Source organism: Malaclemys terrapin, chromosome 8, assembly GCF_027887155.1.
Source record: "Malaclemys terrapin pileata isolate rMalTer1 chromosome 8, rMalTer1.hap1, whole genome shotgun sequence".
Taxonomy (NCBI): Eukaryota; Metazoa; Chordata; order Testudines; family Emydidae; genus Malaclemys; species Malaclemys terrapin.
The window spans coordinates 58,091,016-58,115,863 of NC_071512.1; the positions used below are offsets into that span (position 1 = coordinate 58,091,016).

Below are 24,848 nucleotides of genomic sequence, written 5' to 3' on the forward strand. Positions count from 1 at the left end.
GATTCACCTTGAGGAAGTCCAGGATCCTCAGCACAGGTTACTGGACATGCTGCAGCCTGTAGAGTGGCCCTCCCCATTAACAAGGCCATTATGCATACAGCAAAGGTAGTTTGGCACACTCCTGCTTCTGTTCCTCCCACGCTTAAGAGGGCTGAGAAGCATTAATTTGTTCCACCCAAGGGGTGAGAATTTTTGGTCTTTAAGTGATTGCTGGTGTAGGTCAGCAACACCATCACAGGACCTAACCAGATCAGCTACAACATCACCGGCTCATTCACCTGCATGTCCACCAATGTTATATATGCCATCATGTGCCAGCAATGCCCTTCTGCTATGTACATTGGCCAAACTGGACAGTCACTACGCAAGAGGATAAATGGACACAAGTCAGATATCAGGAATGGCAATATACAAAAACCTGTAGGAGAACACTTCAACACTCCCTGGCCACACAATAGCAGATGTAAAGGTAGCCATCTTACAGCAAAAAAACTTCAGGACCAGACTCCAAAGAGAAACTGCTGAGCTCCAGTTCATTTGCAAATTTGACACCATCAGATCAGGATTAAACAAAGACTGTGAATGGCTATCCAACTACAGAAGCAGTTTCTCCTCCCTTGGTGTTCACACCTCAACTGCTAGCAGAGCACCTCACCCTCCCTGATTGAACTAACCTCGTTATCTCCATACTGATTTATACCTGCCTCTGGAAAATTCCATTACTTGCATCTGAAGAAGTGAGGTTCTTACCCATGAAAGCTTATGCCCCCAATACTTCTGTTAGTCTTAAAGGTGCCACAGGACCCTCTGTTGCTTTTTACAGATTCAGACTAACACGGCTACCCCTCTGATACTTGTTTTTTTTTCATATCCTTTCGTGTATATAGTACCTTGTAGTGTTAGTTTAGTATTGTATAGTGGTTCTGTAAATAATTAGTTATAGGTGTGTTTTACAACACTATCTTTTTAGTGTGGGGTACCAGGATCAGTACTGGACTCATGCCCTATTGTATGCCTTACCTCCCATTCCTCTCCTGCCCAAAGTGTTATCCAAAGTCAAGCAAGATTCTGCTCACCTTAATCTGATAGCCCCTGCATGGCTCTGTCAATACTGTTTTTTTTACCCTATTAGCACTATTGGTCAGACTTCTGCTGTTTCTCCTGAGAGAGGTGAATCTTATCTCCCAGGACAACAGACACCTTTTTCATCCCAACCTTCAGGCTCTCCACCTGACTATGTGGATGCTTCATTGCTGAAGTTTGCTTTAAGGGGGTACAGGAAGTCCTACTTTGACTAGGTCTACTTACCTTGCTAAATGGAAGAGATTCTCTGTCTGGTCCTCACTGAGAGGCATATCTTGGATTATCTTTTCTTTCTAAAGCAACAGGGATTGGCTCTTAGTTCCATTAGAGTTCATCTGGTGGCTATGGATAACTGGTCATTTTTTTTCAAACCCTGTGTCCATCACATTTCTAAAAGATTTGCTTAGATCAGTGAGTCTCAAACTTTTTTACTGGTGACCCCTTTCACATCACAAGCCTCTGAGTGCGACCCCCCCTAATAAATTAAACACCCTTTTAAATATTTTAGCACCATTATAAATGCTGGAGGCAAGCAGGGTTTGGGGTGGAGGTTGATAGCTTGCAACCCCCCATGTAATGACCTCGTGACCCCTTGAGGGGTCCTAATCCCCAGTTTGAGAACTCCTGTCTTAGATTATTCCCACAGAACCATAATCTGGTTCTGCAGTGGAACTTAAATTTAGTACTAGCAAAAGTTGATGGGCCCCCCACTTTGAGTCACTAGTGACTTCTTCCCTGTTCATGTTAATGAAAGTAGTTTTCCTGGTTGCCATAACCTCTGCCAGAAATGTGGGAGAGCTATGAACTTTGGTATCAGAGCCTTTCTATGGCAATTTTTTTTAGGGAAAAGGTTTTCCTTCGGCCTCACCCTAAATTCCTGTCTAAAATGGTATGTGAATTTAAATCAAGAGATTTATCTATGAATATTCTTTCCCAAACCCTATATGAGTAATGAGAAGGAAAAGTTTCATACTCTAGCTTTTAGAAGAGCATTGGCTTTTTGCACAGTCTGGATTAGACCATTCAGATTTTTGTCTAACATTTCAGGTGGAGTAAAGGACCAACCAGTCTCAACCAATTGACAGATGTCACACCTCTGGATAGAGTGGTGACTCATTCAGCTAGGACACAGGTGACTTGTGCAGCCTTTCTGGCCAGGATTCTCATTCTGCATATTTGTAAGGCAGGTACCTGGTCACCGCTCCATACTTTTACCTCTCACAATGCCATCTCTCATCAATCCAGAGACCAAGCCAGATTCAGACAAGTTGTTCTTCAATCTTTGTTCAAGTAGACTCCAAGTTCGCTTGTTCAAACTGTTTGTGAGTCATCTACAATGGAATGGACATGTGGAATCACTAGAAGAAAAATAAATGGTTACTTACCTTTCTGTAACTGTTGTTCTCAGTCTACGACAGCTGAACATGATGATCTGAAAACTAAAATTCCACATGAGCTCCTTTGTGTCAATAATTCCCTCTTTATAGGAGAGTACATGGTTCATGGCTCTCGACATGAAAGATGCATACTTTCACAAAGACGTTCACCCAACCCACAAGAGGTTCCTCAGGTTCCTCTTTTGGTCAAGACCATTACCAATTCAGAGTCGTCTCCTTGGACTGGCCACAGCACCCAGGATCTTTGCAAAGATTTTTTTTTTTTTTTAGTGGTGGCAGTTTGGATGAGAAGAGTGGGATTTACAGGCTTCCCATACCTCAATGATTGGCTTCTGATAGGCAACTCCCAAGAAGAAGTCTGGTGGGCACCTTAGCCTTCTGGCTTACCTTGGTATTTGCGTCAACCATGAAAAATCCACATTGATCCCCACGAGGTACATAAACTTTAGAGAGGCAACGCTGGATACGACCACAGCAAGAGCGTACCTACCTCTTGAGAGGTTTCAGGCCATGAGCACTCTCAGACAACAAGTACCTATCATACTCAGGATGCCTTTCTCTCCTTAGCCATGTGTCCTCATGCAAACATATGACACCACTCACCAGGCTTCATCTTCATTGCTTACAAGCCTAGCTTCTCTCCATGTACTCACCAGAGAAGGGCAACATAAATGGCAGGGTGTCTGTTCCATCCAAGGTGTTGGACTCTCTTGTCTGGTGGACAAAACCAGAGAAGTTTTGAGTGGGGATCCCTTTCCTCACACCAACTCCTGAGGCACCCATCGTTACCAATTCCTCCCTCTTGGGTGGGTAACCATATGAACTTCACTCATCCTGTCACAACTAGATTTCTGAAGAGGCTTCTCAGATCCTTTCCACCATTGGTGAAGTTCACATCTTAGTGGGACCTCAGTTTTGTTCTATCATATCTTAATAAACCTTCCTTTGAGCCTCTAGTGACATGCTCAATGGCTGATCTGTCCATGAAGGTGACCTTTCTAACAGCTATAACATTAACCTGAGTCAGGGAGCTTGGGGGGGATGATGGGGGGACGACACATGGGGAACTGTCATATACTACATTCTCTAAAGAAAAGGTCTCATTATGCCCCCACCTCAGATTCATCCCTAAAGTAGTTTCTGAGTTTCATATGACTCAGGACATCCATTCACTAGCATTTTTTCCCAAACCTCATGCCTCAGAGGAAGAGAGAAGGATGCATCTGGATGTTCAAAGGGCTTTGGCTTTTTATCTACAAAGAACAAAGGACATTAGAAAGACAGCTAAACTATTTGTTTCCATAGCAGAGTAATCAACGGGGTCAAGCTATAATGGCACAGAGACTTTCTAAGTGTATCTCAGGTTATATTATCCTTTCTTACCAACTAGCTTGTATTCACCCACCCCGTCCGCCTAGAAGGGATGGGGGCTTATTCCACGAGAGGGCAGGATGCTTCGGTTACATCTCTGAGATGTACCCTTACTAGAGATACGTAAGGTAGCTACTTGGAGCTCTTGGCAAATTTGCACAAGACATTACACTTTGGTCCAATTGTCCACTGTGGAAACAGCGATGGGGACAGCAGTAATAGGGTCAGATGTCACTTCTGTGTCCTCACGCACACCTCCTGTTTGACTATTGCTTGTTAATCTCCCATGTGTGGAATACACATAGGGACCATCACTCAAAGAAGAATGGAGGTTACTTACTGTAACTGGAGGTTCTTCGAAATGTGTGGTCCCTATCTGTATTCCACTGTCCATTCTCTGCTGCCTATTGTTTGGACTGTAGTAAGAGTCGGAAACTGGAGAGGCATGTGCCCACACCACGCTTTATGCCCTCAGTTCAGAGCATGAGGAAAGCTATGGCACAAGTGCAGGCCAATGGACAATGCTTGTTTAGAAAAAAAAAAAACACTGCTGCACAGCCATATCCATGTGTGGAATACAGATACGGACCACACATCTTGAAGAACATCCAGTTACTGGTAAATAACTTCAATTTCTAATCAACTGCCTCTTTCTGTGCCATTCCAATTCATAGAGCTACCAGCTATTCAGGTGCAGCCAGGAACACTAGATGTTATCCTGAACAACCCCATTCTTTTACCGTGTGAAGCAACAGGTACACCTCGTCCCATAATAACGTGGCAGAAGGAGGGCATCAATGTAAACACAACAGGTATCTTAGCTTTATGATGCTAATAATTCTGCTGTAGCATTTAAACTTGTGTTCTCATTCTTTAAAGATTTTGGTCTAATTACCTTATCTATAAAAATGTTTTTTCTACCTTTCTTATGCATGTTTTAGGCAATAGTTATACAGTTCTCCCCAGCGGTAGTTTACAGATTGCAAGAACAGCTGTTGAGGATGCTGGCACTTACATGTGTGTGGCTCAGAATCCAGCTGGTACTGCCCTAGGGAAGATTAAGCTAAAAGTTCAAGGTAAGTCATCACCATAACTCCAGTTTTATACACAAGAAAGCTGTGCATATTCACGGGTTAGTGAGATCCCTGTTCTGAGCAATGTATATGGACCAAAGATTGTAAAATTAGTTCCTGCAAAAAAATAATAGAACTAGTCAATTCCCTGCAGCGGCCAGCAAACATTTCTTCTCTACCTTCAGAGACAGGGGTACACCTCAAAAAGAAAAACAAGATTGGTTTTTATCTCACATGGAGAGCAATGGAAACCAAAAATATAGCTGGGTTATGAATTGTCATTACTGTGTGACCATGCAGTGCAATAATAGGGCTTTAACAGATTGTCTCTCATATGCTTCACGATGGGTTCAGACCTCCATGACAAACCCACTTGAGCTGCTACCAACAAAGAATACTTTTGTAAGGTGTGCTGGTAATGGTCCACAATTCGCCATTAAGTACAGCCCCTATTAACTTCATGACCTTCACCATTACAGGTATTGCTAAGAGGTATCAGTCATGATGTCAGTTTGCCATTCAATTGTTCTTATAGTGTTTAGTACATGAAAAATGCCTGTGTGCGATTGCTCATTGCATGAGCTTTGCACTCAGATGAGCACCAGATCTGGAATTGTTCTTTGCCCCTGCCCAGAAGGATGTAGCTCTGCACCTTCCTTCACACCAGGGCAGGGGACGTGGTGTGCTACCAATAGAATGTCATCTATTTACTTTACTTTGCACTTGGATTTGGATGCTGTTTTGCAACTGTAACTGATAGGTGAAATTATTTAGCAAGAAGAGTAAACTGTTTTTTTTAATTATTCTGGATAGGAAATAAGGCATGTGTGGGTATCTGTGTATGTGTGTTTAAGTTTATACATTTCCGAACAATGTGTTTTACTTCTTCATTCTCTTTCAGTTCCTCCAGTTATCAAACCTCATTCTAAGAAATACATAGTTGCTGTGGATAAATCTGCCACTCTGCAGTGTCAAGTGGAAGGCTACCCAGTGCCTGAGATCACATGGCACAAAGAAGGACAGCAGGTTACAGAGTCCTTCAGGCAGCGAATTCTCAGCACTGGGGCTTTGCAGATTGCATTTGTACAGCCTGGTGACACTGGACATTACACATGCATGGCTGCAAACGTGGCAGGATCAAGCAGTTCTAGCATGGAACTCGTTGTGCACAGTAAGTACGACTAGAAAGGAATAACATAGGCTGGCCAATTATCATGACAGAAGTCTCTTGCACTGATGTGTTAGAGGCCAAAGTTGTAGTGAGAGACTTCCAGATAGTTACACCAGCTAGCATAAAACTCAGGCTTTATGACATAAGCAAACCACTTTAGGAAGAACCAGCCCCTGTGGGTATGTCTCTACATAATTTTCTGTTATGTAGGTTCCACGCCTTTCTCTGGAGCTTTGGATACTGATCACTGTTGGAGACGTGATTAGATGACCCACTGGTCTGGTCTGATGTGTCATTTCTGATGTTCCTACACCAGTATCTGGCTGAATGGAAGGCTGAAAACTATAGACAGTAATTAATCTCTTTTTAAATCTCCCCATAGTTCCACCTAAAATCCGTAGTTCAGAGGTGCAGCACACAGTCACTGAGAATTCCCAGGCTGTTCTGTCATGTGTGGCTGATGGTATCCCAACACCAACAATAAACTGGAAGAAAGACAATATACCTTTACCAGACACAGTAGGAAAATACAGGGCTATGCAGTATGGAGATCTCGTTTTGGAGAATGCTGTTGTAAGTGTTATGAATTTGAATGTCCTCATTATATATTGTGTATTCTTTCACGTGAAAATTGAGCAGCATGAAAGATTTTATTTGTCTGAAATGAAGGAACAGAAAGATTGTGGGGAGTCTATAACTCTTATGTCAAAAGAAAGTCCCTGCAGGTCAGGGTTGAGGCACAGTGTAGGCTTACTTATGGAAAACATGCTCTGAAACTACCCAATTGCTACCTATTCTGTGGATAAACAGAGAACCACTGGTTCCAAAAGTGCTGATCATGGGAGATAAATTCACAACATTTTTAGAACATAACTGCATAGAATACACATTGTAAAAACAGTCCAGTGCTCTCTTAAATAAGTATACTGAAGGATTTTGTGAATCATAGTTGTTGTTGTTTTTATTTATAAGGTCAGCACCCTCCTTTCTAGTGTTTTGCATGTTATTTTTACAGCCTAAGAAATGTACAGCACGATGAAATGTCAGCCCATTGTAAAGCCTCTAGTGAGCAGGTGGTGTTGAATGCCTCCAGTGAGGTGCTGTACGTCTTCAGCTCTCCCTAGAGTCAATGGAAGGTATGGGCAAGCAGCATGTCACAAGAAGTGCCCAGTACCATTCAGATCTAGCCCTAAAATGTATTAAATAGTGGAAATATTTCTGCAAAGCTTGCAATGGAAAGTTCTTGGATTTGGCCATTTGGGCATTTTCACCAAGGAGCCTGCATGTCAGCTAACATCTGGAAATTCCAGATCAGTACATTGACATCCCCTTTCTTGCCCAACATTTTTTTCTTCTCTTCCACATCATATACCTTTGTCTTAGAAGGAGTCGCACTAGTTCCAATCATACTGTCCTTATTAAGGGAAAATGTCTGTTGATGGCAGGGGAGCTTTGCCAGCATAAGGATTGTGGGGTCCAGTTTAATGTTATGAAGTGCCACATTTAAGGCTAGTTTTGTCTACTTTACTTGCCATTCCTGAAATTATTATTAAGCTCAACAGCTAGTCGCATTTACCTTTTCCCTCTTAGCTCTTTGGATTCTCTTCTGTGTAGTGTGACCTCTTTATTGTACCTTCAATTGGAAGGACAGTAAGATGGACAGCTCCATTATTTTGATACCAAGCTGTTCTGTGCATGGCTTCCAGCCAGTTTTAAGGTTAGAATAGGAAGTCAGCCTATTTCACTTACTTGTCCTTGCCATAGCTGTGATGTATTAGTCTCAGGTAATCTGCTGGGTTTGCTACACTCAGGTTTCTGTTTCATTCAATCATCAAGTTAGGCTGACGAGACTGACTCATCATAGCTTCCAATATATTACTAGCAAGTTGCCAAAATTTTAAATTCAGTCAGATGAACATTCCAACTGAACTGAAGTTCCAAATTTTTTGAGATTCCCCCCATCATTACAATTGATGATGTTCGAGCTCCAATGCCTCCCCCTATTTTTCCCCCCTTCTTTCAGCCTGAAGATTCTGGTAGTTATACCTGTGTTGCCAGCAATGCTGTTGGTGAAGATATACACACTGTCAGCCTAATGGTCCATGTGCTCCCAGCTTTCACTGAACTGCCTGGAGACATAACTTTGAATAAAGGAGAACAACTCAGATTAACTTGTAAAGCAACTGGGACTCCGATACCCAAAATATCTTGGACTTTTAACAACAATATTGTTCCTGGTGAGTGATATCAGTACTTAATTGTCAGTCTGACACAGATTCTTCCCCCTCCAGAAGTGGTGTTAGTGTGCAGTGATGTCAGTTTGAGATTACAGTATAAAGTTCATAAGGGGAAAAACATAGTATGGCCTGTGTAACAAACTGTCTAGACTAGGGTTTCCCAAACTTGGGACGCCGCTTGTGTAGGGAAAGCCCCTGGCGGGCTGGGCTGGGTTGTTTACCTGCTGCGTCTGCAGGTCCAGCCGATCGCGGCTCCCAGTGGCCGCGATTCACCTTGGCCCGTGCCGCTTCCAGCAGCTCCCATTGGCCTGGAGCAGCGAACTGCGGCCAGTGGGAGCCGCGATCGGCCAGACCTGCGGATGCGGTAGGTAAACAAACCGGCCAGGCCCGCCAGTGGCTTTCCCTACACAAGGGGTGTCCCAAGTTTGGGAAACACTGGTCTAGACAATGATAATATCTGGAACTTGTTAGCGTAGAATACCAAAACTACAATTAACATTAAATTGCCTCTGTTCCTGGACTCTGGAGAAGGGCTTTAGGAACCCTGTCCCCTTGTGTCAAGCTGCATGTCCCATATTAAAATGTACACATTGGGTATAATAAATATTCCAGCATCTAAGCACAAAAGATGACTTCCACAAGCACCTGTATGAATAAAACGTCACTGTTGGTGGAATGCAAAACATGAACGGACTGAAAGGAGAAGCAGGGCAAATTCATTCACAATAGAGTGACCAGTCAACGAACACTGTTTGACTGACTTGTTCAGCCCTCTAAAACAGACACGCAGACAGGGAAAGGCATAATAGGGTCTGTAATCAAAGATGTCTCAGAAATTAGTCGAACGCAATGGTAAGTTCTTTTATAGAAGCATGCCATTGAGCCATGCTGCTAAGCAGCCCTGTACATCTAAACCTATTCCTGTAAAATATGTATCACTTGTTGATATTTTCCAGAGCTACTTCAGTGTTTTTAAAAGACATCTCTTCTCCCCACAGCAAAACTTGACAATGCTAATGGACACAGTGAACTAGTTATTGAAAGAGTATCTAAAGACGACTCTGGTACCTATGTGTGTACAGCAGAAAACACAGTTGGCTCTATAAAGGCTATTGGATTTGTGTATGTCAAAGGTATGTGTAAATAACTGCAATATCAGGCACAATCAGTGGCAATTTCACACAGCCTCATTTTTAGTTGTATCCAATAGCACTGCCATGGTTGATTGGAAAAGGGGTAACAAGTTGAACTTCAGATCTTATGAAAACAAAGAATGGCGGATTCCTATCAGTAGTTTCATTTAGAATCTCTTGCTTTCGCTTTGCTTTTTATCATTTTCAGAGCCTCCGGTCTTCCAAGGGGATTATTATTCTAGCTGGATTGAGCCCTTGGGTGGTAATGCTATATTGAACTGTGAGGTCAGAGGAGATCCACCTCCAACAATCCATTGGAGCAAAAAAGGAGTTAGCATTCAGATTAGCAACAGGATCCGACAACTCAGCAATGGTTCTCTTGCCATCTATGGCACTGTTGTGAGTCACTAGTCATTAAAATGTGTTTGTATGTTACATTTAATTATTGTAAGTAAATAAATTTATCCAAGAAGGTATGTATTTTAACTGAATATAAATTTGCCTTTATTAAAAAATATTCGGTAGTTACTCTACATTTTAAAAAGATGTAATTTTTTTAATGCAGTCCAAAATATCCTGCTCAAATTACTGTGACCTCACTAACAAAGCAAGGGAATGTTGTATCTGTTCTGTCTATCCCCTATAAACTTGCAGAGCTGCATTTTCAATAGGACTTAACAAAGCCTCAAAACTTGGGCATACAAAATCTGATAATGAAATCCTGGCTCTGTTGAAGTAAGTGGGAGTTTTGACATTGGCTAGAATGGTACCAGAATTCCCCCTCCCCATTTTAATTACTTGTGTACCTAAATCCTACATTCGAAAGTTCAACCTGGCTCCCCAACTCCTAATATGCATGTTCAAATTGCATGTTCATGATTTGCACATTCAAGTTTAGAAGCTGCAGTTGAAAACGTGGCCCTTATAAAAGGTTTTAGAAAAAGCTTCTAGATTTACAAATGTAAATAGTTGAAGAAAAAAAAACAGACATTAGCTTATTATTAATAAAAGTAAAATGTTCAAATTGCTATTAAAACTTTTGGTTACTGGGTAGTAACAATAGTAGTCTATAGTTCTCTTTGTATTGCTGCATTTATAATCTACTTTATATACTTACAAATCCAGCACCATACTATATAGGAATCTACAATATTAACAAGCAGATGGTTTTGACTTAGATGACTTGAAACCTACCATATACGTTTCAGAAAAAGACTAAGTTTCTCAAAAGGACATAAGCAACATTGGAAAGAATTCCATGTAGATACTACTTGGATGCAGTTCTCTTGTTTTTCTCTCTATCCTCACCTGCTTGTAACAAACTCCCATCCCAGTTAACCTTTTAATTCAAGTCACTTTGGGTGTAGTTTAAAAGACTGGCAGCTTGTATGATAAACTTTTCTGGTAGTTGTTAATTAATGATTTCCCTCTACTTCTTTAAGGTCTGTTGCATGCCATACTGTACTATAGCAAACTCACTGACAGGAAATGCATTGTGAAAAGATTAACTTACTCCATGTAGGTTGATAGTTTATATGATTATTTGTTTGTCCTTTAGAATGAAGATGCTGGTGACTATACATGTATAGCTACAAATGATGCCGGCGTGGTTGAGCGCAGTGTGACACTAATGCTTCAGAGTAAGACTCAAATCAGATATCTAGCGCTACAAGAGTGGGGCCAGAAGATGACTTTGGATACATGTGTGCAAGTCCCTTTGTAATTTTGGGAGGAGACAGTCAAAATTCACCAATGGGAATTGGGCACCTCACTGCTTTTTCTGTCTTTGGCATATTCTTGAGGGCAGAACTGGGCTTTAAATTAATTCTTACACAAATGATGGAATTTTAGAATAATTTTTTTTATTGACAGAATTTTCAAACATCTCTTCTCTATTTATAACTCAGAGAACAATCAAACCTTTTACCTCTGTTTTTGTTTCCTTGTGTATAGAATGGGAATAATATCTACCACATTTAGGTATTGTGAGAATTAATTGAAAAAGTGTTTTTCACTACTGATGGTATTAGTTGTTTGTAGAATTGGGCCTCAATCCTGTTTGGGGCCTGTGTATGCTACCACAATACAAACCACAATACCACTTTCATTGTTTGTGTATTCTAGGTCATGTTTAATTTCCACCATCGACCTTGTCTGTCTCAAGGATCTCTGGAGATGTATAATAGTAGTTAATGCCAAAATTAATGAAGTAGGATTTCATGCTTTTTCTCAGACCAAACCTCTGTCCAAAGAAAAAAATGTCATCTGCTCTTGTAGCCATTTATTGCAGAATGCAGTGATGCTAAAACAATCTCTCCTCTCTCTCAGGTCCTCCAGTTATTACAGTTGAACCAGTAGAGATGGTGGTTGATGCTGGTACAACAGCAATCCTGAACTGCCAAGCAAATGGAGAACCTACTCCAACCATTGAGTGGTCCCGCCAAGGCCATCCTATCCTCAGCAATGACAGAGTGACTGTCTTGTCTAATGGCTCCTTGCGTATTGTTGCAGCACAGAAAGAGGATACCTCTGAATATGAATGTGTGGCTAGAAATCTGATGGGATCAATCCTTGTCCGAGTGCCATTCACTGTTCAAGGCAGGTACACCAAAGTGCTGTCTAGTGATTACCAAATCGCGAGATTCCAGCTTTAAAACAGAATAACTATGACCAAGGTTTTATATTCCTTACATTTACATGTTAAGTCTAGTGGGACATGTCAGTGTATCTCTTCTTCACAAAATGTTGTACTTTTGTTCCACTTTCTCAACTGTCATCATCCTCAGCATGCTCCCAAGACAGGCAGCTGAGAGTGAAGGAATATGTAAAAGCATGTCTACACTGCCCCACAGTTTGGACTCTGGGGGTGTGAAAAGCAGTGTGAACCAAAGTGCTGTGCTGTAACTGCCCCATGTGGACACTGTGGGTGCAAATGAAAAGATTCCTACTTAATGTAGTCTTATTTGAAGAGTTAATGCGAACTCTTTAGTTTGCACCTGCAGCGTTTGCACGGGGAATTACACCACAGCCCTTTGGTGCACAATGCTCTTCAGACCCCTGTAGTGTGAACTGAAGGGCAGTTTAGATATGCCCAAAGACTCTATGATAGAGATGATCCTGAACTGAGATGCTGCCTACAGACCACATTCCACAACTTGAGTTCATCTTTAATGTCGGAGAATAAGTGATAACCATGCCAGAATACCTGAAGTATTTTCTCAACTAAAGCATGAAGAATTCTTCACTAACAATAATGTGATGCTATCTGGATATCTGAGGGTAGCCTCTGAACTTGTGCAGGGTTATTTTGATCTTTTTTTTCTAGAAATGCAAAAATTTAGCAGATCTTTTAACACCGCTGAGAAAGTATATTCCTGAGCCTGGTTGTATAACACACACATTATAAATGCTCAAATATAATTTTTCCACTGCAGTGCATGGCGGATTTTCAGAATGGTTTGAATGGCGACCATGTAGTGTAACTTGTGGTCAAGGTGTTCAGAAGAGGATCCGTCAGTGTAACAACCCTCTCCCTGCAAATGGTGGGAGGCATTGTCAGGGGCGTGATACAGACATACGCAGCTGCCAGAACAAACCATGTCCAGGTAGATTTCTTTAATGAACTCATACAGTGTATGTTTAACAGATCTCCATGACATCACCATTTTATTGTTTCTTCTGTCTGGAATTCTTTGACTTATTGGGGAGAGGATCTTTTCTATAATATATTTGGTAAAATGATGGTTTTTTTTATGTTATGTAGTGGATGGTACCTGGTCAGAGTGGGGGTCTTGGGAAGAGTGTTCGAGAACCTGTGGACAAGGTAACAAGACTAGAACCAGAACTTGTAGTAACCCAACAACTCAACATGGCGGAAGACCATGTGATGGCAATGCTGTGGAATCGATCATGTGTAACATCAGGCCTTGTCCAGGTGAGAAGAGTGTGTTCATTATAAGTTGCAGATACTGATCTTTAAAACTTTTTAGTTTGGTATCTCTTCTTCTCTAAAGCCCACATACTTAACCTCTTTCACTTTGAAATCATTTATGGTAGGGGAAAAAAGGAAAAAAATGACATTCTATTTGATCTATTTAAAAATTACCTGCAGTAATTGAAAGGTTTTCAATTTACTGAAATTTAAGTCCAAAATTTAGGTTTTTAAAATATGGAGGTGAGGGTGGTTTATAAAACTGACCATGAAAAATATTTTCATAGTTTTTTTTATATTGATTTTAACATTCCTTGAAGAGTTTGCAACCTAAACACATCAGCTTTGTATGCTAGTGCAATAAAACTGACCACTCTAGTCCCATTGTCCAAAGTGGAAAAAAGATTACTAAGCAGCATAAAAGGTGCAGAGTAAAATACATTCTTTTGGGTTTAGTAATTTAAGGTATTATCAGTTTCACAGATTATGTATGTATTTTCTTCGACAATGTCCTTTTAATTTTTAATTATGATCTTCTCTGCTTAGTACATTTGGACTGGATAGGTCTATTCATTATTGCCATTTTTCCTACTATTCTCTCCCTCCGTGGACTTCTCTGATTCTGTGATGCTGCACTTTGATCCACTGAGACAGTTTCCTGTAGTGCCCTACAAAAACAGTTCTAACTGCTGGTCCCTGCTGTATATTAGCCAGTGGGGCTGCTGTACGAGCTATACAGCTAGCAAGCCCCTTTCCCACCGAGATTGTGTGCCACTACAAGACTGTCAAATTCAGTGATTTATGAAAGGAAACCAGCAGGTCTGATCCCAAGCCTACTTCAATCACCTGGCAGAATCACTGTTGTTCCAAGTTTGTGGTCAGGTGAAGTAATGTTTTAAGGAAACAAAAAGGAAAGTATTAATATCTGTCTGGAAACTGCTGGTCAGTTTCAGCTGTTGTTCAGGGAACAGGTTTTTCAATGGCTGATTCAGAATATTTAATTTATGGACAGTGTGTAATGGAGAAAATGGAGTTATAATAATTTTACTGTGAATACTTCTCAGAGACATCGCTTTCTTTTTATTTGATTTTGAACTTCAAGTTAAAGCCGTTCTGTAGTTTAAATGTAGTTTTTGTTTGTGCTATCTTGACAGTGGAAGGTGCCTGGGGCTCTTGGCTGCCGTGGGGATCTTGCAGTGATACTTGTGGGAAAGGTACTCAGACCAGACTGAGGCTGTGCAATAGCCCTCCCCCATCATTTGATGGGTCATATTGTGAGGGGCCTGATACACAGATGCAGGTCTGCAGCAAGAGACACTGTCCAGGTAAGAAGCATAAGATACAAACAGAAAATAAAGGACTAGCCTATTTGTTTCCTCTCAAAACTCTATCTAGTTTGTACTTAGAGCTAGTATAACTGCTCCATTTGTGGTGGCAAATACTGCAATCCCTGAGAAAATCAGAATTTAGTTCCTTGTTCCTACTCAACATTCACTATGAAAAGAGTTAACAGTCGTAACATATGGAACTAGCCCTTCCCTCCCAATCCTGCTCTTCCCTATGTTTCCATTCCTGTTGCTTGTCATTGTGTAAAAGTAGTATGTAAATCCTTGGCAGCTAAACATGTAATTTCTGCAGATCTTCCCACCAGGTCTAATTACCCTTTGCTATTCATTAATCTTCCACATCTATATGTGGACAGGAAAGGTTCAATTTTCAAAACACTCCCTTAATATAAGTTCAATACAGGGTAATTGGGTGAAATTGAATGGTCTGTGATATCCAGGAGGTTAGACTACATGATCTAATTGTCCCTTCTGGCCTTAAATGCTATGAATCTTGAACACACACAGTGCCATGTCCTATGATAAATCCCTATTCTACCCTCTTAGTGGTGAAAAGGAGACTTGAAGCTGTACTAATTGAGTAGCTGAGGATTCCCTTTGGGTGACTCAGCACCTCCACTGACTGACTGCTACTGACCATCTTATTGTGTTGGTGATTTCAGTTATTACATATCCTACTTGTTTGACCTACTTATAGGCACACAAGAATTTTGGGAAGTCACTGTGGATGGACAGTCACTGCAACTATTATGCTAACAGGTGGATTTTAATTTAAGTAAAAAAGTAATGGGCCAGATCCTGTTCTGGGTTACACTCCTTGCAGTCCTATTGTAGTTCAAGGGGTTGCACGGATTGTCACTCAGCACAACACTTAGTGCAGTATTTTGCTGATACAATTATGCTAGATTTGATTATTTAAAAAGTGAAAGTTTCATTGTACAATGTCATCAATTTTTAACCAGTGGATGGAAAGTGGGCCGCTTGGGCCAGCTGGAGTGCCTGTACTGTATCCTGTGGAGGAGGTACCAGGCAGAGGACAAAGGACTGCTCAGACCCAGCCCCTCAGTTTGGAGGGCACAGATGTGAAGGAAATGACGTACAGATTGACTTTTGCAACAGTGACCCTTGCCCCAGTAAGTGTTTGGGATGACTGGGTTAGATTGTGCCTTCCTGCACATGGGTTCTCAAAGGGTGTATATGGTAATAGGGGGAAACGGAAAAAGTCTTCTTTCTCACCTTGTGCCCTTGCACAGGGCACTGACCCAATCCTGCTCCAAGCAATGAAAAGTGGGGTTTGAACATCAGAAGCTGCACTAGACTCCCCAAAGGAGGAGGGATGAGAGGAAATCCATATCCCCAACCAGCCTCTTCATCAGTCAGCATAGCTGCACCATTGCATAGGCCAGGAGTTGGGGAGTAAGCACTGCTAAACAACATAGCAGTAGTAACTGTTGTATGAGCTCGTGCAGCAACATTAGAAGCAGTGTGCTTCCATGAGCTGCAGGCAGTATCTGTAAGTCACAATCTTGCTATTTTACACCCACCATCAGTGTAATCTCCTTTTTCAGTACCTCTCTCCATTAGATATTTGACTTATATGCTGCATGCTTTCCTAAAGTAGTAAAGCACTGAACTACAGGGCTCAAGGGTGGAATAGCCCTGCAGTGGAAAAAATGACTTAATTGGAGGCTTAAATTTCGCATTTTTTAGCTAAAAGAGCAGTAAACTTGGAATTGTGTGAAAAATTTCTCTTCAGAAAATATATTTTCTGATTTAACTGTTCGTTGATTCCATATCTGCTGTCATTATGCAGAGTGTATGTAAAGACTTGTATTTAAAATTTCCAGTTCATGGCAACTGGGGTCCATGGAGTGGTTGGGGAACTTGCAGCCGAACATGCAATGGAGGCCAGATGAGGAGATATCGGACCTGTGACAATCCTCGCCCTGTCAATGGTGGAAGAGCATGTGCAGGGGCTGACACGCAGATACAGAGATGTAACACTGACTTATGCCCTGGTGAGCTTCTATGGTAACAGAAGGCAATAAATAAACCTCCTCTAACGTTCTTCAGAGACCAAGATGTATATACTATGCAAGCAGGAAAGAAAAAAGTTCTGTAATTATGTCCAACTTCGTAGAAAGATCTAATGCAGTCTGACTGGGTTCTTATTAAAAAAATAAAGTGTCTGTCACACTAAAATGATTATCCTTTTAAGGGGTTATATTTTATATAAACCAGGGAAATAACAATCAAAAGACAAATAGCTTGTGAAAATGAAACCCTTCATACTCCCAACAATTCTTAATTCTCACACTAATGACATTTTACAGAGGATACCACTGACCTTTTATAATGTATTCCAGGAGCAAAGTCAGTACATCTAATAAAACCGAAACCAAATCTAGTTGCTTTCTCCTGGATAGCTAAAACATGTGTTTTTACCAAGCAGCCTTATATGGCCTAATGCTCCTCTTATTTCATCAGTTCTATACCCTGCTCAACCCCACTGAGTTCCATTGAATTACCAGTCAAGCCCCATGATTTGAAACCTGTTATCAAGTCCATGGGGGTATCTTGGCTCAGATCAGTATTTACAACAGTAATCCAGAAATGGATTGCATTCAATTGTGCCATGATTAACAACAGATCTAAAAATATTTGATTTTTATTGATGATTAATGTATTTTCCTTCTGTGTGGCACCCATCTGGTATTGTTTTAGTTTAATTGGTTATAATGATCCCTTTGGTCCATGTGAATGTTAGCACTTGTGAGAAATGCCAGTTCTTGGCCCCACAGGTGGAAGACCCTCTTTTGCTCATTATTCCCCTTCAGTGACCATCAATGTGCTTCATCCCTGACCACCTCTAGGATTAAGAGGGTAGTTCAGTCTCCAAGCCCCGGTCAAATATTTGGCGTCTCTAGTGAGACTGCTAGCAAGAATGACAGTAGATTTTGAATGTGGACATCTGCTCACTAAGATCAGGTCTGAGACCACTAGTTCTTTTTACACAAGGCAACCAAACAGCTGTCAGGTGACAACAGCATTCAGTTGCTACCTAACTGAGCCACTTTTGAATGGGAGTCAGTCTGAGCTCTTCACCTCTGCTCATTAACAGTCTTCTATTGTTATAGAGCCAGATCCATGGATTCAGTGCTCAGCCCACAAATGAAGGCTACAAGCAGTCTCTGTCTCCAGCATTCTCTTGGTCTGGGTTGGGAATCCAGGCAGCAGATTCTCTCGCTGCAACCTGCCTGCACTGCGGCATAAGAGGACTTCCAAATCCAGCCTATGCCCACTCTTTGCACAGAAGAGCCATGGTGCATTCCATTGGCAGGGGGACTCTGTAGCCATAGAAGTGGTGGCAAGGACCGCCCCATATTGTGCATATAATTTTCTTGGCTAGTTATGTGGGGTATATTATCAGTATGATGCATGGGGATTTAGTCACATATCTCCCTGCTAAATCCTCATCCATTGCACTGGAAACATTCCCTGAAAAGTCCTCTTTCTTTTGAGTAAGGCTGATATATGGGCATGAACAATCTCAAAGGTATTGTACTTTTTGGGGAAGCAACCCTGCCTACAGAACTATCATTGAAAATGGTACGCCATCCTTGAAGCTGTTTGATTATTTTTAAAGATGTCAGCTTTATCAACATGGAATTTATATTTGAAGTGTAATTCATTGTTCTGTATGCAGGACTGGCGCTTCCACTAGGCAACCCTAGTCGGTTGCCTAGGGTGGCAGGATTTGTGGGGGTGGCATTTTGCCGCCCTTGGCGGAAATTGGGCAGCAGGGGGTCCTTCCGCTCCGGGTCTTCGGCGGAAATTCGGTGATGGGTCCTTAACTCGCTCCGGGACCCACCACCGAAGTGCCCCAAAGACGCAGAGCGGAAGGACCCCCGCCGCAGAATGCTCAGAGGAGGAGTGCTGCTGCCTAGGGCGGCAAAAACCCTATCTATGTGTAATCTGACATATCTGCTACAAAAAGCCACTTGTTTCAACGTTCCATCCTTGTTTATAGTGGACGGAAACTGGGGAACATGGCAAGGTTGGATCGGATGCTCTGCTTCTTGTGGAGGAGGGGAGCAGACCCGAACACGACTGTGCACTAATCCAGCCCCTTCAAATGGTGGACGTCCTTGCCCAGGAGACTCTTCACAGCTGTCCAGGTGTAACATCCAAGCATGTCCAGGTATGTTATTTCAGAGACTGAACACCAAAGCAAATGAACCAAAAAACGCCTAGTTTATTATTTATAAATCTTTCAGTAATGAGTAAGCCTGTCCATTCAGCATATCCTTTCTCCAGACATGTCATAGCATTTACATAGAATCTGGTAACCATTCACTGGCAAACTGTAGTCAGCTGAATGCTGCTATATGCTGAAGCATTTGACAGTTTTCAAGAGGAATTTCCAGAGGCACTTTTGATCAATTAAACTCAAAATCCGCAGTGTTTAAAAGGTTTCTGCTCCATGATTGCATTGTTGAAAAAAAAAAAATACCATGCAACTTAGGCAGCCAGTCATATCACATGAAAAGTGAATAAATAATAGTCACACTGAACAAGGTGTAAAACTGAAAATTGTTCACCTGAACTATCAATAAATAAATATATTTGCACAAATGCAGGCTAGTTTCCAAATGGTTCATAAACAGCAAATGGAACTATGTTTGCAATGGTTAATTCAATCAGTTCTTATCTTTAGTTTAAAAAATAGTGCACAATAGTGAAACGATTTAGAACCACTGTTCTAGATGTATGATATTGTGAGAGTAAATCTGAAAGTGATATGGGAAAATCACTTATGCATCCTCAAAATAAGGGTACTATACTAGTGAAAGGTTCTATTTAATAATATTAATACATTTAAAAAAAAAATTAGAAAACACGTCTCTCTTTGCCAATACGTTCTGTTTGTCAGTTGTTATTTTTCTAAAACAGAGTGGGAACACACACAAGTCTTGCTTGACATCTGGTATGACTAATACACTCCAGTGTCCTGGCCAAATAATTACATTCCGCCTGCCTGAATTCCCCAGTAGTTTCAGTTGTTTAGTTGTACTTTCTTACCTGCCGTAACCTGTTGTGTAGCACCAGTTTGCACTGTTCAACAATTGTTGCTTTTTACCCAGAAGTGGCTGCATTTCAGTGGTCCATAAAGTAATCCCTTTGTCATAATTTATACATCAGCTTACATTTAAAAATGGTCCTGGTATCCTTATGGATATGAGGTGCTATGATTATTAATATTATATGAATAAACATTCCATAAAATGTAAGTCCACATGCACATAGAGAACTTTGTGTTCTCTCAGAGTACTCAGTGCTAGTCTTGAATATTTTTCTTTCAAAATTGAGTTTTCACTCATGGGGTGTTTTTCCACTTCCCCCAACAGGTGGGCCTCCACGTGCCAGAGGAAGTGTTATTGGAAATATTAATGATGTTGAATTTGGAATTGCTTTCCTGAATTCCACAGTAACAGATAGCCCTGACTCTGACACTAGAATAATACAAGCAAAGATCACAAATGTCCCTCGCAGTCTTGGTAAGTTCAGTTTGCTTTCTTGAGTTATAAGTAAACAAAGGAATCTTCCTTAGGTTTGTCAATTTTCAGTTTTCGTTCATTAAGGCACCATCCAAGATTTTAAGGAATTGGCTTCAATTTTTCATAGGCAGGAGGGAGGTGGAGGTCTTCTAATATATTTACATTCTCTTTACATCAAGAGAAGGGAGGAGCACACAAAGAGCATTTTTAAAGAAGTATGGTATTTCTCTTTAGGTACAGCAATGAGGAAGCTAGTTTCCATTCTAAATCCTATTTATTGGGCAGCTGCAAAGGAAATTGGAGAAGCAGTGAATGGATTTACTCTCACCAACGCAATCTTCAAGAGGGAGACTCAAGTGGAGTTTGCAACTGGTTAGTTAACAATGGGACACAATCTCTATTTGTATGTGACAAGCATAATACAAGGTTGAATTGCTTAATAAATACACCTCTACCCTGATATAACGCTGTCCTCGGGAGCCAAAAAATCGTACCATGTTATAGGTGAAACCGCTTTATATCAAACTTGCTTTGATCCGCCGGAGTGCGCAGTCGTCCCACCCCCGCCCCCCGAGTGCTGCTTTACCGCGTTATATCCAAATTCGTGTTATATCGGGTCATGTTATATCGGGGTAGAGGTGTATCATTTACCATATTTATGTTTGTTCACAGCGGCATGTTCTGGATAACTAGCTGAACATGAGGCTTTATAGACTCACTTTTCCTAGTTTGAATCTGAGGATTAATATAGGGCAAAGTAGTGGTTAAACACAAGAATGACATGTTAACATAAATTAACATGGTTCAACATGGACCTAATTCAAATACTATGCAGTTAACATAAATCACAAATCATGATAGGTTACAAATCAATGTGTGTTAAAATTCACAGGAGAGATTTTGCGAATGACTCATATTGCCCGTGGTATGGATTCAGATGGAGCATTACTGCTGGATGTGGTAGTGAGTGGCTATGTTCTGCAGCTACAGTCCTCAGCTGATGTTAGCGTGAAGGTAAAATTGCTAGCAAAAATGACATCTCTGCACTCTTGCTTCAGTTTTATATTTTTCTTATCTAACATATTTTAATACAGCCATCAACAGTACCATAAGCTATGTTATAGTATTCTGACTTATTTTTATGATTGGCTTGGACATGTGAAGGTAAGTTTTTTATCATGATCAGATCACCCTCTCCTCCAAGATGGGGTGAGGGTTTACTGCTGTCAGGTGGATGGCCTGTTTTATCTTGCGCAAAAGGCTGATTGGCCAAGCTAAATTCTAGACCTTTCTAAGGGTGATGCTAGTCCTCCATTTCGCACAACCCTGGCAAAGTTTTTGTAGAGTATTATTCACAACTTGTTAGCCACGAACACTGACAGTCTGGCATCTATGCATTCCCTACCTTCACAATGTCCTCAAAGGTTTCTGTCACAGGTCATCTACAAGGATGGAGGCTAGAGCTGTGGCTGCAGAAAACATGCTGTGTCAGGTTGCATAAAATCTTGATGATTTAATCTTTCTATAATGTGGCTGTGGCAGAGGTAAGGAAGACCTTTTTCTGTGCCATAGCATTAACGTCTTGTCCCATGGAGTTGTCCATAATGGTGAGCAGTCTAATTACTCTGACTTGCCTCACTTTTCTTACAGAATTAGCTTTTTCTAAACGTGAGGACTTTCCCATACTTTTTTTCCCAAAAATGATCAGATACAGACTGGATTGTCTTGCAGTCTTCAAAGCAAGAGGTTATAATCTCATTGCCTTGTCTGTTAGTTTCATCCTGTTGAAAGAGGTCTACTACTACTCATTGGCTGCACTAATCATGGCTAGTGACAGGGCATTCCACACCTCTGGAACCCCTTCACTCCATCATCCCACAAAAGTCACTATTTAACACTTCAAGTCTTAACTGCTTGATCAAGCCATGGAAGATTTTGCTTGGATTAACAATAGGGATCGAGGGTTATGTATCATGGATTTGATAACTGTTTTTTATCCTGAAAGAATGTTTTTTTTAAATTATAAATGTAACATCTGCATGTGCTTGTTGATGGATAACCAATCCAAATATATAAATATTGGGTATAGTAAATAAGGATATTTAGATTTTTTTGACATTTTGGAACAGTCAATGTGCAGCGCCACCAAATATTTATAAAAGTTTCCTTACTGTGGTGTAATACTTCTGCAGTAAATTGTTTAGTTAGCTTATCATTTCTAGTAAACTTCCTAGATTATTACATAATAAATATTGTGTGGTTGCTAGTAGCACTTCAGACCACAAAAGATCTTGTTATCAAACCAATCAGGACCTTTTATGGTTGTCAGGGTGTGTGTGGAGATGGGAGTTGGAAATATGGTCATACAGCCACCATCATTAAAGTCAGGATCCACCAATTGCTACTAGACTGTGGCTTCTCAGTTACCACAGTTATTTCCTTACTAATAATAGGGACATATAGTGGGAGCCATTAAAATTCAACAGTTATAGTAACTGAAGCTAAATAGCCATGTGCCATTTGCAGTACAATTTGTCCAGCTTTTTAAAAAGCACCTTTCTCTAGATACATCTCATGCTAGTTAAAAACAAAAAACCTCTTTTGCAGTAAACTAGCTGAGCCAGAGAATCCAGTTGCTGGTACCGAGATCTGGATTTGTGATGTGTATTTCAGGATTACACGGAAGACTATATTCAGACTGGCCCTGGACGACTGTATGCCTACTCTACACGGCTCTTCACCATAGATGGAGTTAGTGTACCATATACATGGAACCACACCGTTACCTATGATCACACTCGAGGAAAAATGCCATTCCTGCTGGAAACACTCCGGGCTTCCTCTATTGCAACAGAGTACAACCCACTAGAAGAAACACTAGCTTTTAGAATCCATGCTTCCATTGCAAAAGGTATTGTTTGATTCTTTATTAATGGAAAATGTATCCAATTTAGAGTAAGGCTTACTTCAAAATAAAAAGATAATATGAATGAAGAATACTGGGAGAATAGAATATCCTCCACACTAGAGTATGATCTTGGAAGAGGAGGCGATTGAGCATTGAGATGTTCAGATCATTTTGGTACACATATACACATGTTGATGGCACACGTTGATGTTGATGTCACTTTCAATTTATTATATAGCTATGTATTTATTTGATACCTCTGATTTCCACTCCTGCACTTTCCTCCCCCCTCCCCCCCCCATCCACTTTTGCTGGGACTACTTATACCTCTGAACAGCTTCAAACTGCCATTTTGAAAAACTGAAAGAGAAAAGTTTAAGAGCCTCTAAATCATTCCTAAATTGTTGCTATATTATCCTAAAGGTTCACCTGAAAGACTAAAAACCCGCAATGTAAAAAAATAAAAAAAAAAAAGGAAACAAAAACTAATTTTAGCAACAGTGCTGCAAATAGAAAGGGTTAAATTCATTCAATGTAAGTGGCCAGCATAAGGCCCTTTGCACCTCATAATTACATTTTAGGCCTATTAAAAAAGTAGAACTTTTAGGTGTGGTTTTATCTTTAAAAAGGACCTTTTAAAATGTCATTGCTGGGGAGAAAGGTTGGAAGAGGGGAATTTATTTAAACTGTCTCACTATTTTTAGATCACAGTTATTTCATTTGCCAAAGTAAAAGATGTTTTTTTCCTAACTACCAGCCCCCAACTTACCCCGAGATTTGAAAGTCAGTTTGGGGCTGTTTCATGCACTACTGCTTGTAATAGAACAACTGAAGACCAAGTTGTGCCCCCAGATGAACCTGTGCAATCCTGTTGTCTTCAAACCATGCCTTCACTGAACAACTCACTATGGGAAATCAGTGAAATACAGTGGAGTCCCTCAATGCCAAGTTTATATTCAGCTTTAAAGTGTAGACTGTGCCACTGATTGAAATTACTTGGTTAGCCAATCATTAGGCTGCAATATTTTAATCTTCTCAAAGCCATGAGTTGGTCATATTTTTTCATTACTGGTAATGGTTGGCTTCCTTTGCCCCATAGGAGACCATAGCAATCAGTGTCCTGCTGGGTTTGGTCTGAACTCTACTGGGCCCTACTGTTCAGGTAAGGAAATGAAAATGAACACAAAAATATAATCAAATACACAGCACACAGGTTGCTTTTATACCGTGTTATTGAATGCGGTACATACAGAGTATGAATCACTTTTAAAATTGAACTGCTCAGTCCTATAGATCTAACTCAAGCAAAACGCCAAATGGACAACAATATCAGACCCTAAATTTGTAAGTGAAACTGTCTCTTAAAAATAGAGTCTTAACTTGAACAACAAATATCTACTACATACACATACTTTTCACTCCTTCAGATTCCTGTGAAGATGTCAAACTCTAAAGAAATACAAAGAGACTTTCAAGAAACATTTGACTTGAATGGAAACTTTTTAAGGCTGTTGTTTTCTGCTGCACAGATCAATTCAAACCATGTCAATTGTCTTGACTGGCTTCCTAAAATACAGTGGGCCTGATTCTCTGCTGCAGTATACTCCAGTGTAGCTTTACAGAATTTAATTGGCTTTCAC

The 24,848-nt window shown here is 40.7% G+C and overlaps 1 protein-coding gene across 2 annotated transcripts in view; it reads left to right on the plus strand.

Annotated features, from left to right (window-relative positions):
* Positions 1–24,848, plus strand: part of HMCN1 (hemicentin 1) — a 338,886-nt gene that overhangs the window by 292,090 nt on the left and 21,948 nt on the right. For both annotated transcript variants that reach the window (XM_054038112.1, XM_054038111.1), the window contains 20 exons: positions 4,526–4,663; positions 4,793–4,927; positions 5,826–6,095; positions 6,478–6,668; positions 8,119–8,332; positions 9,331–9,465; positions 9,674–9,864; positions 11,024–11,105; positions 11,794–12,063; positions 12,900–13,070; positions 13,229–13,399; positions 14,551–14,721; positions 15,705–15,875; positions 16,590–16,760; positions 18,773–18,943; positions 20,151–20,300; positions 20,535–20,672; positions 21,193–21,314; positions 22,974–23,211; positions 24,308–24,370. In XM_054038112.1, the coding sequence (XP_053894087.1) occupies positions 4,526–4,663; positions 4,793–4,927; positions 5,826–6,095; positions 6,478–6,668; positions 8,119–8,332; positions 9,331–9,465; positions 9,674–9,864; positions 11,024–11,105; positions 11,794–12,063; positions 12,900–13,070; positions 13,229–13,399; positions 14,551–14,721; positions 15,705–15,875; positions 16,590–16,760; positions 18,773–18,943; positions 20,151–20,300; positions 20,535–20,672; positions 21,193–21,314; positions 22,974–23,211; positions 24,308–24,370 (3,363 nt within the window). The remainder of the gene's footprint in view (positions 1–4,525; positions 4,664–4,792; positions 4,928–5,825; positions 6,096–6,477; positions 6,669–8,118; positions 8,333–9,330; positions 9,466–9,673; positions 9,865–11,023; positions 11,106–11,793; positions 12,064–12,899; positions 13,071–13,228; positions 13,400–14,550; positions 14,722–15,704; positions 15,876–16,589; positions 16,761–18,772; positions 18,944–20,150; positions 20,301–20,534; positions 20,673–21,192; positions 21,315–22,973; positions 23,212–24,307; positions 24,371–24,848) is intronic.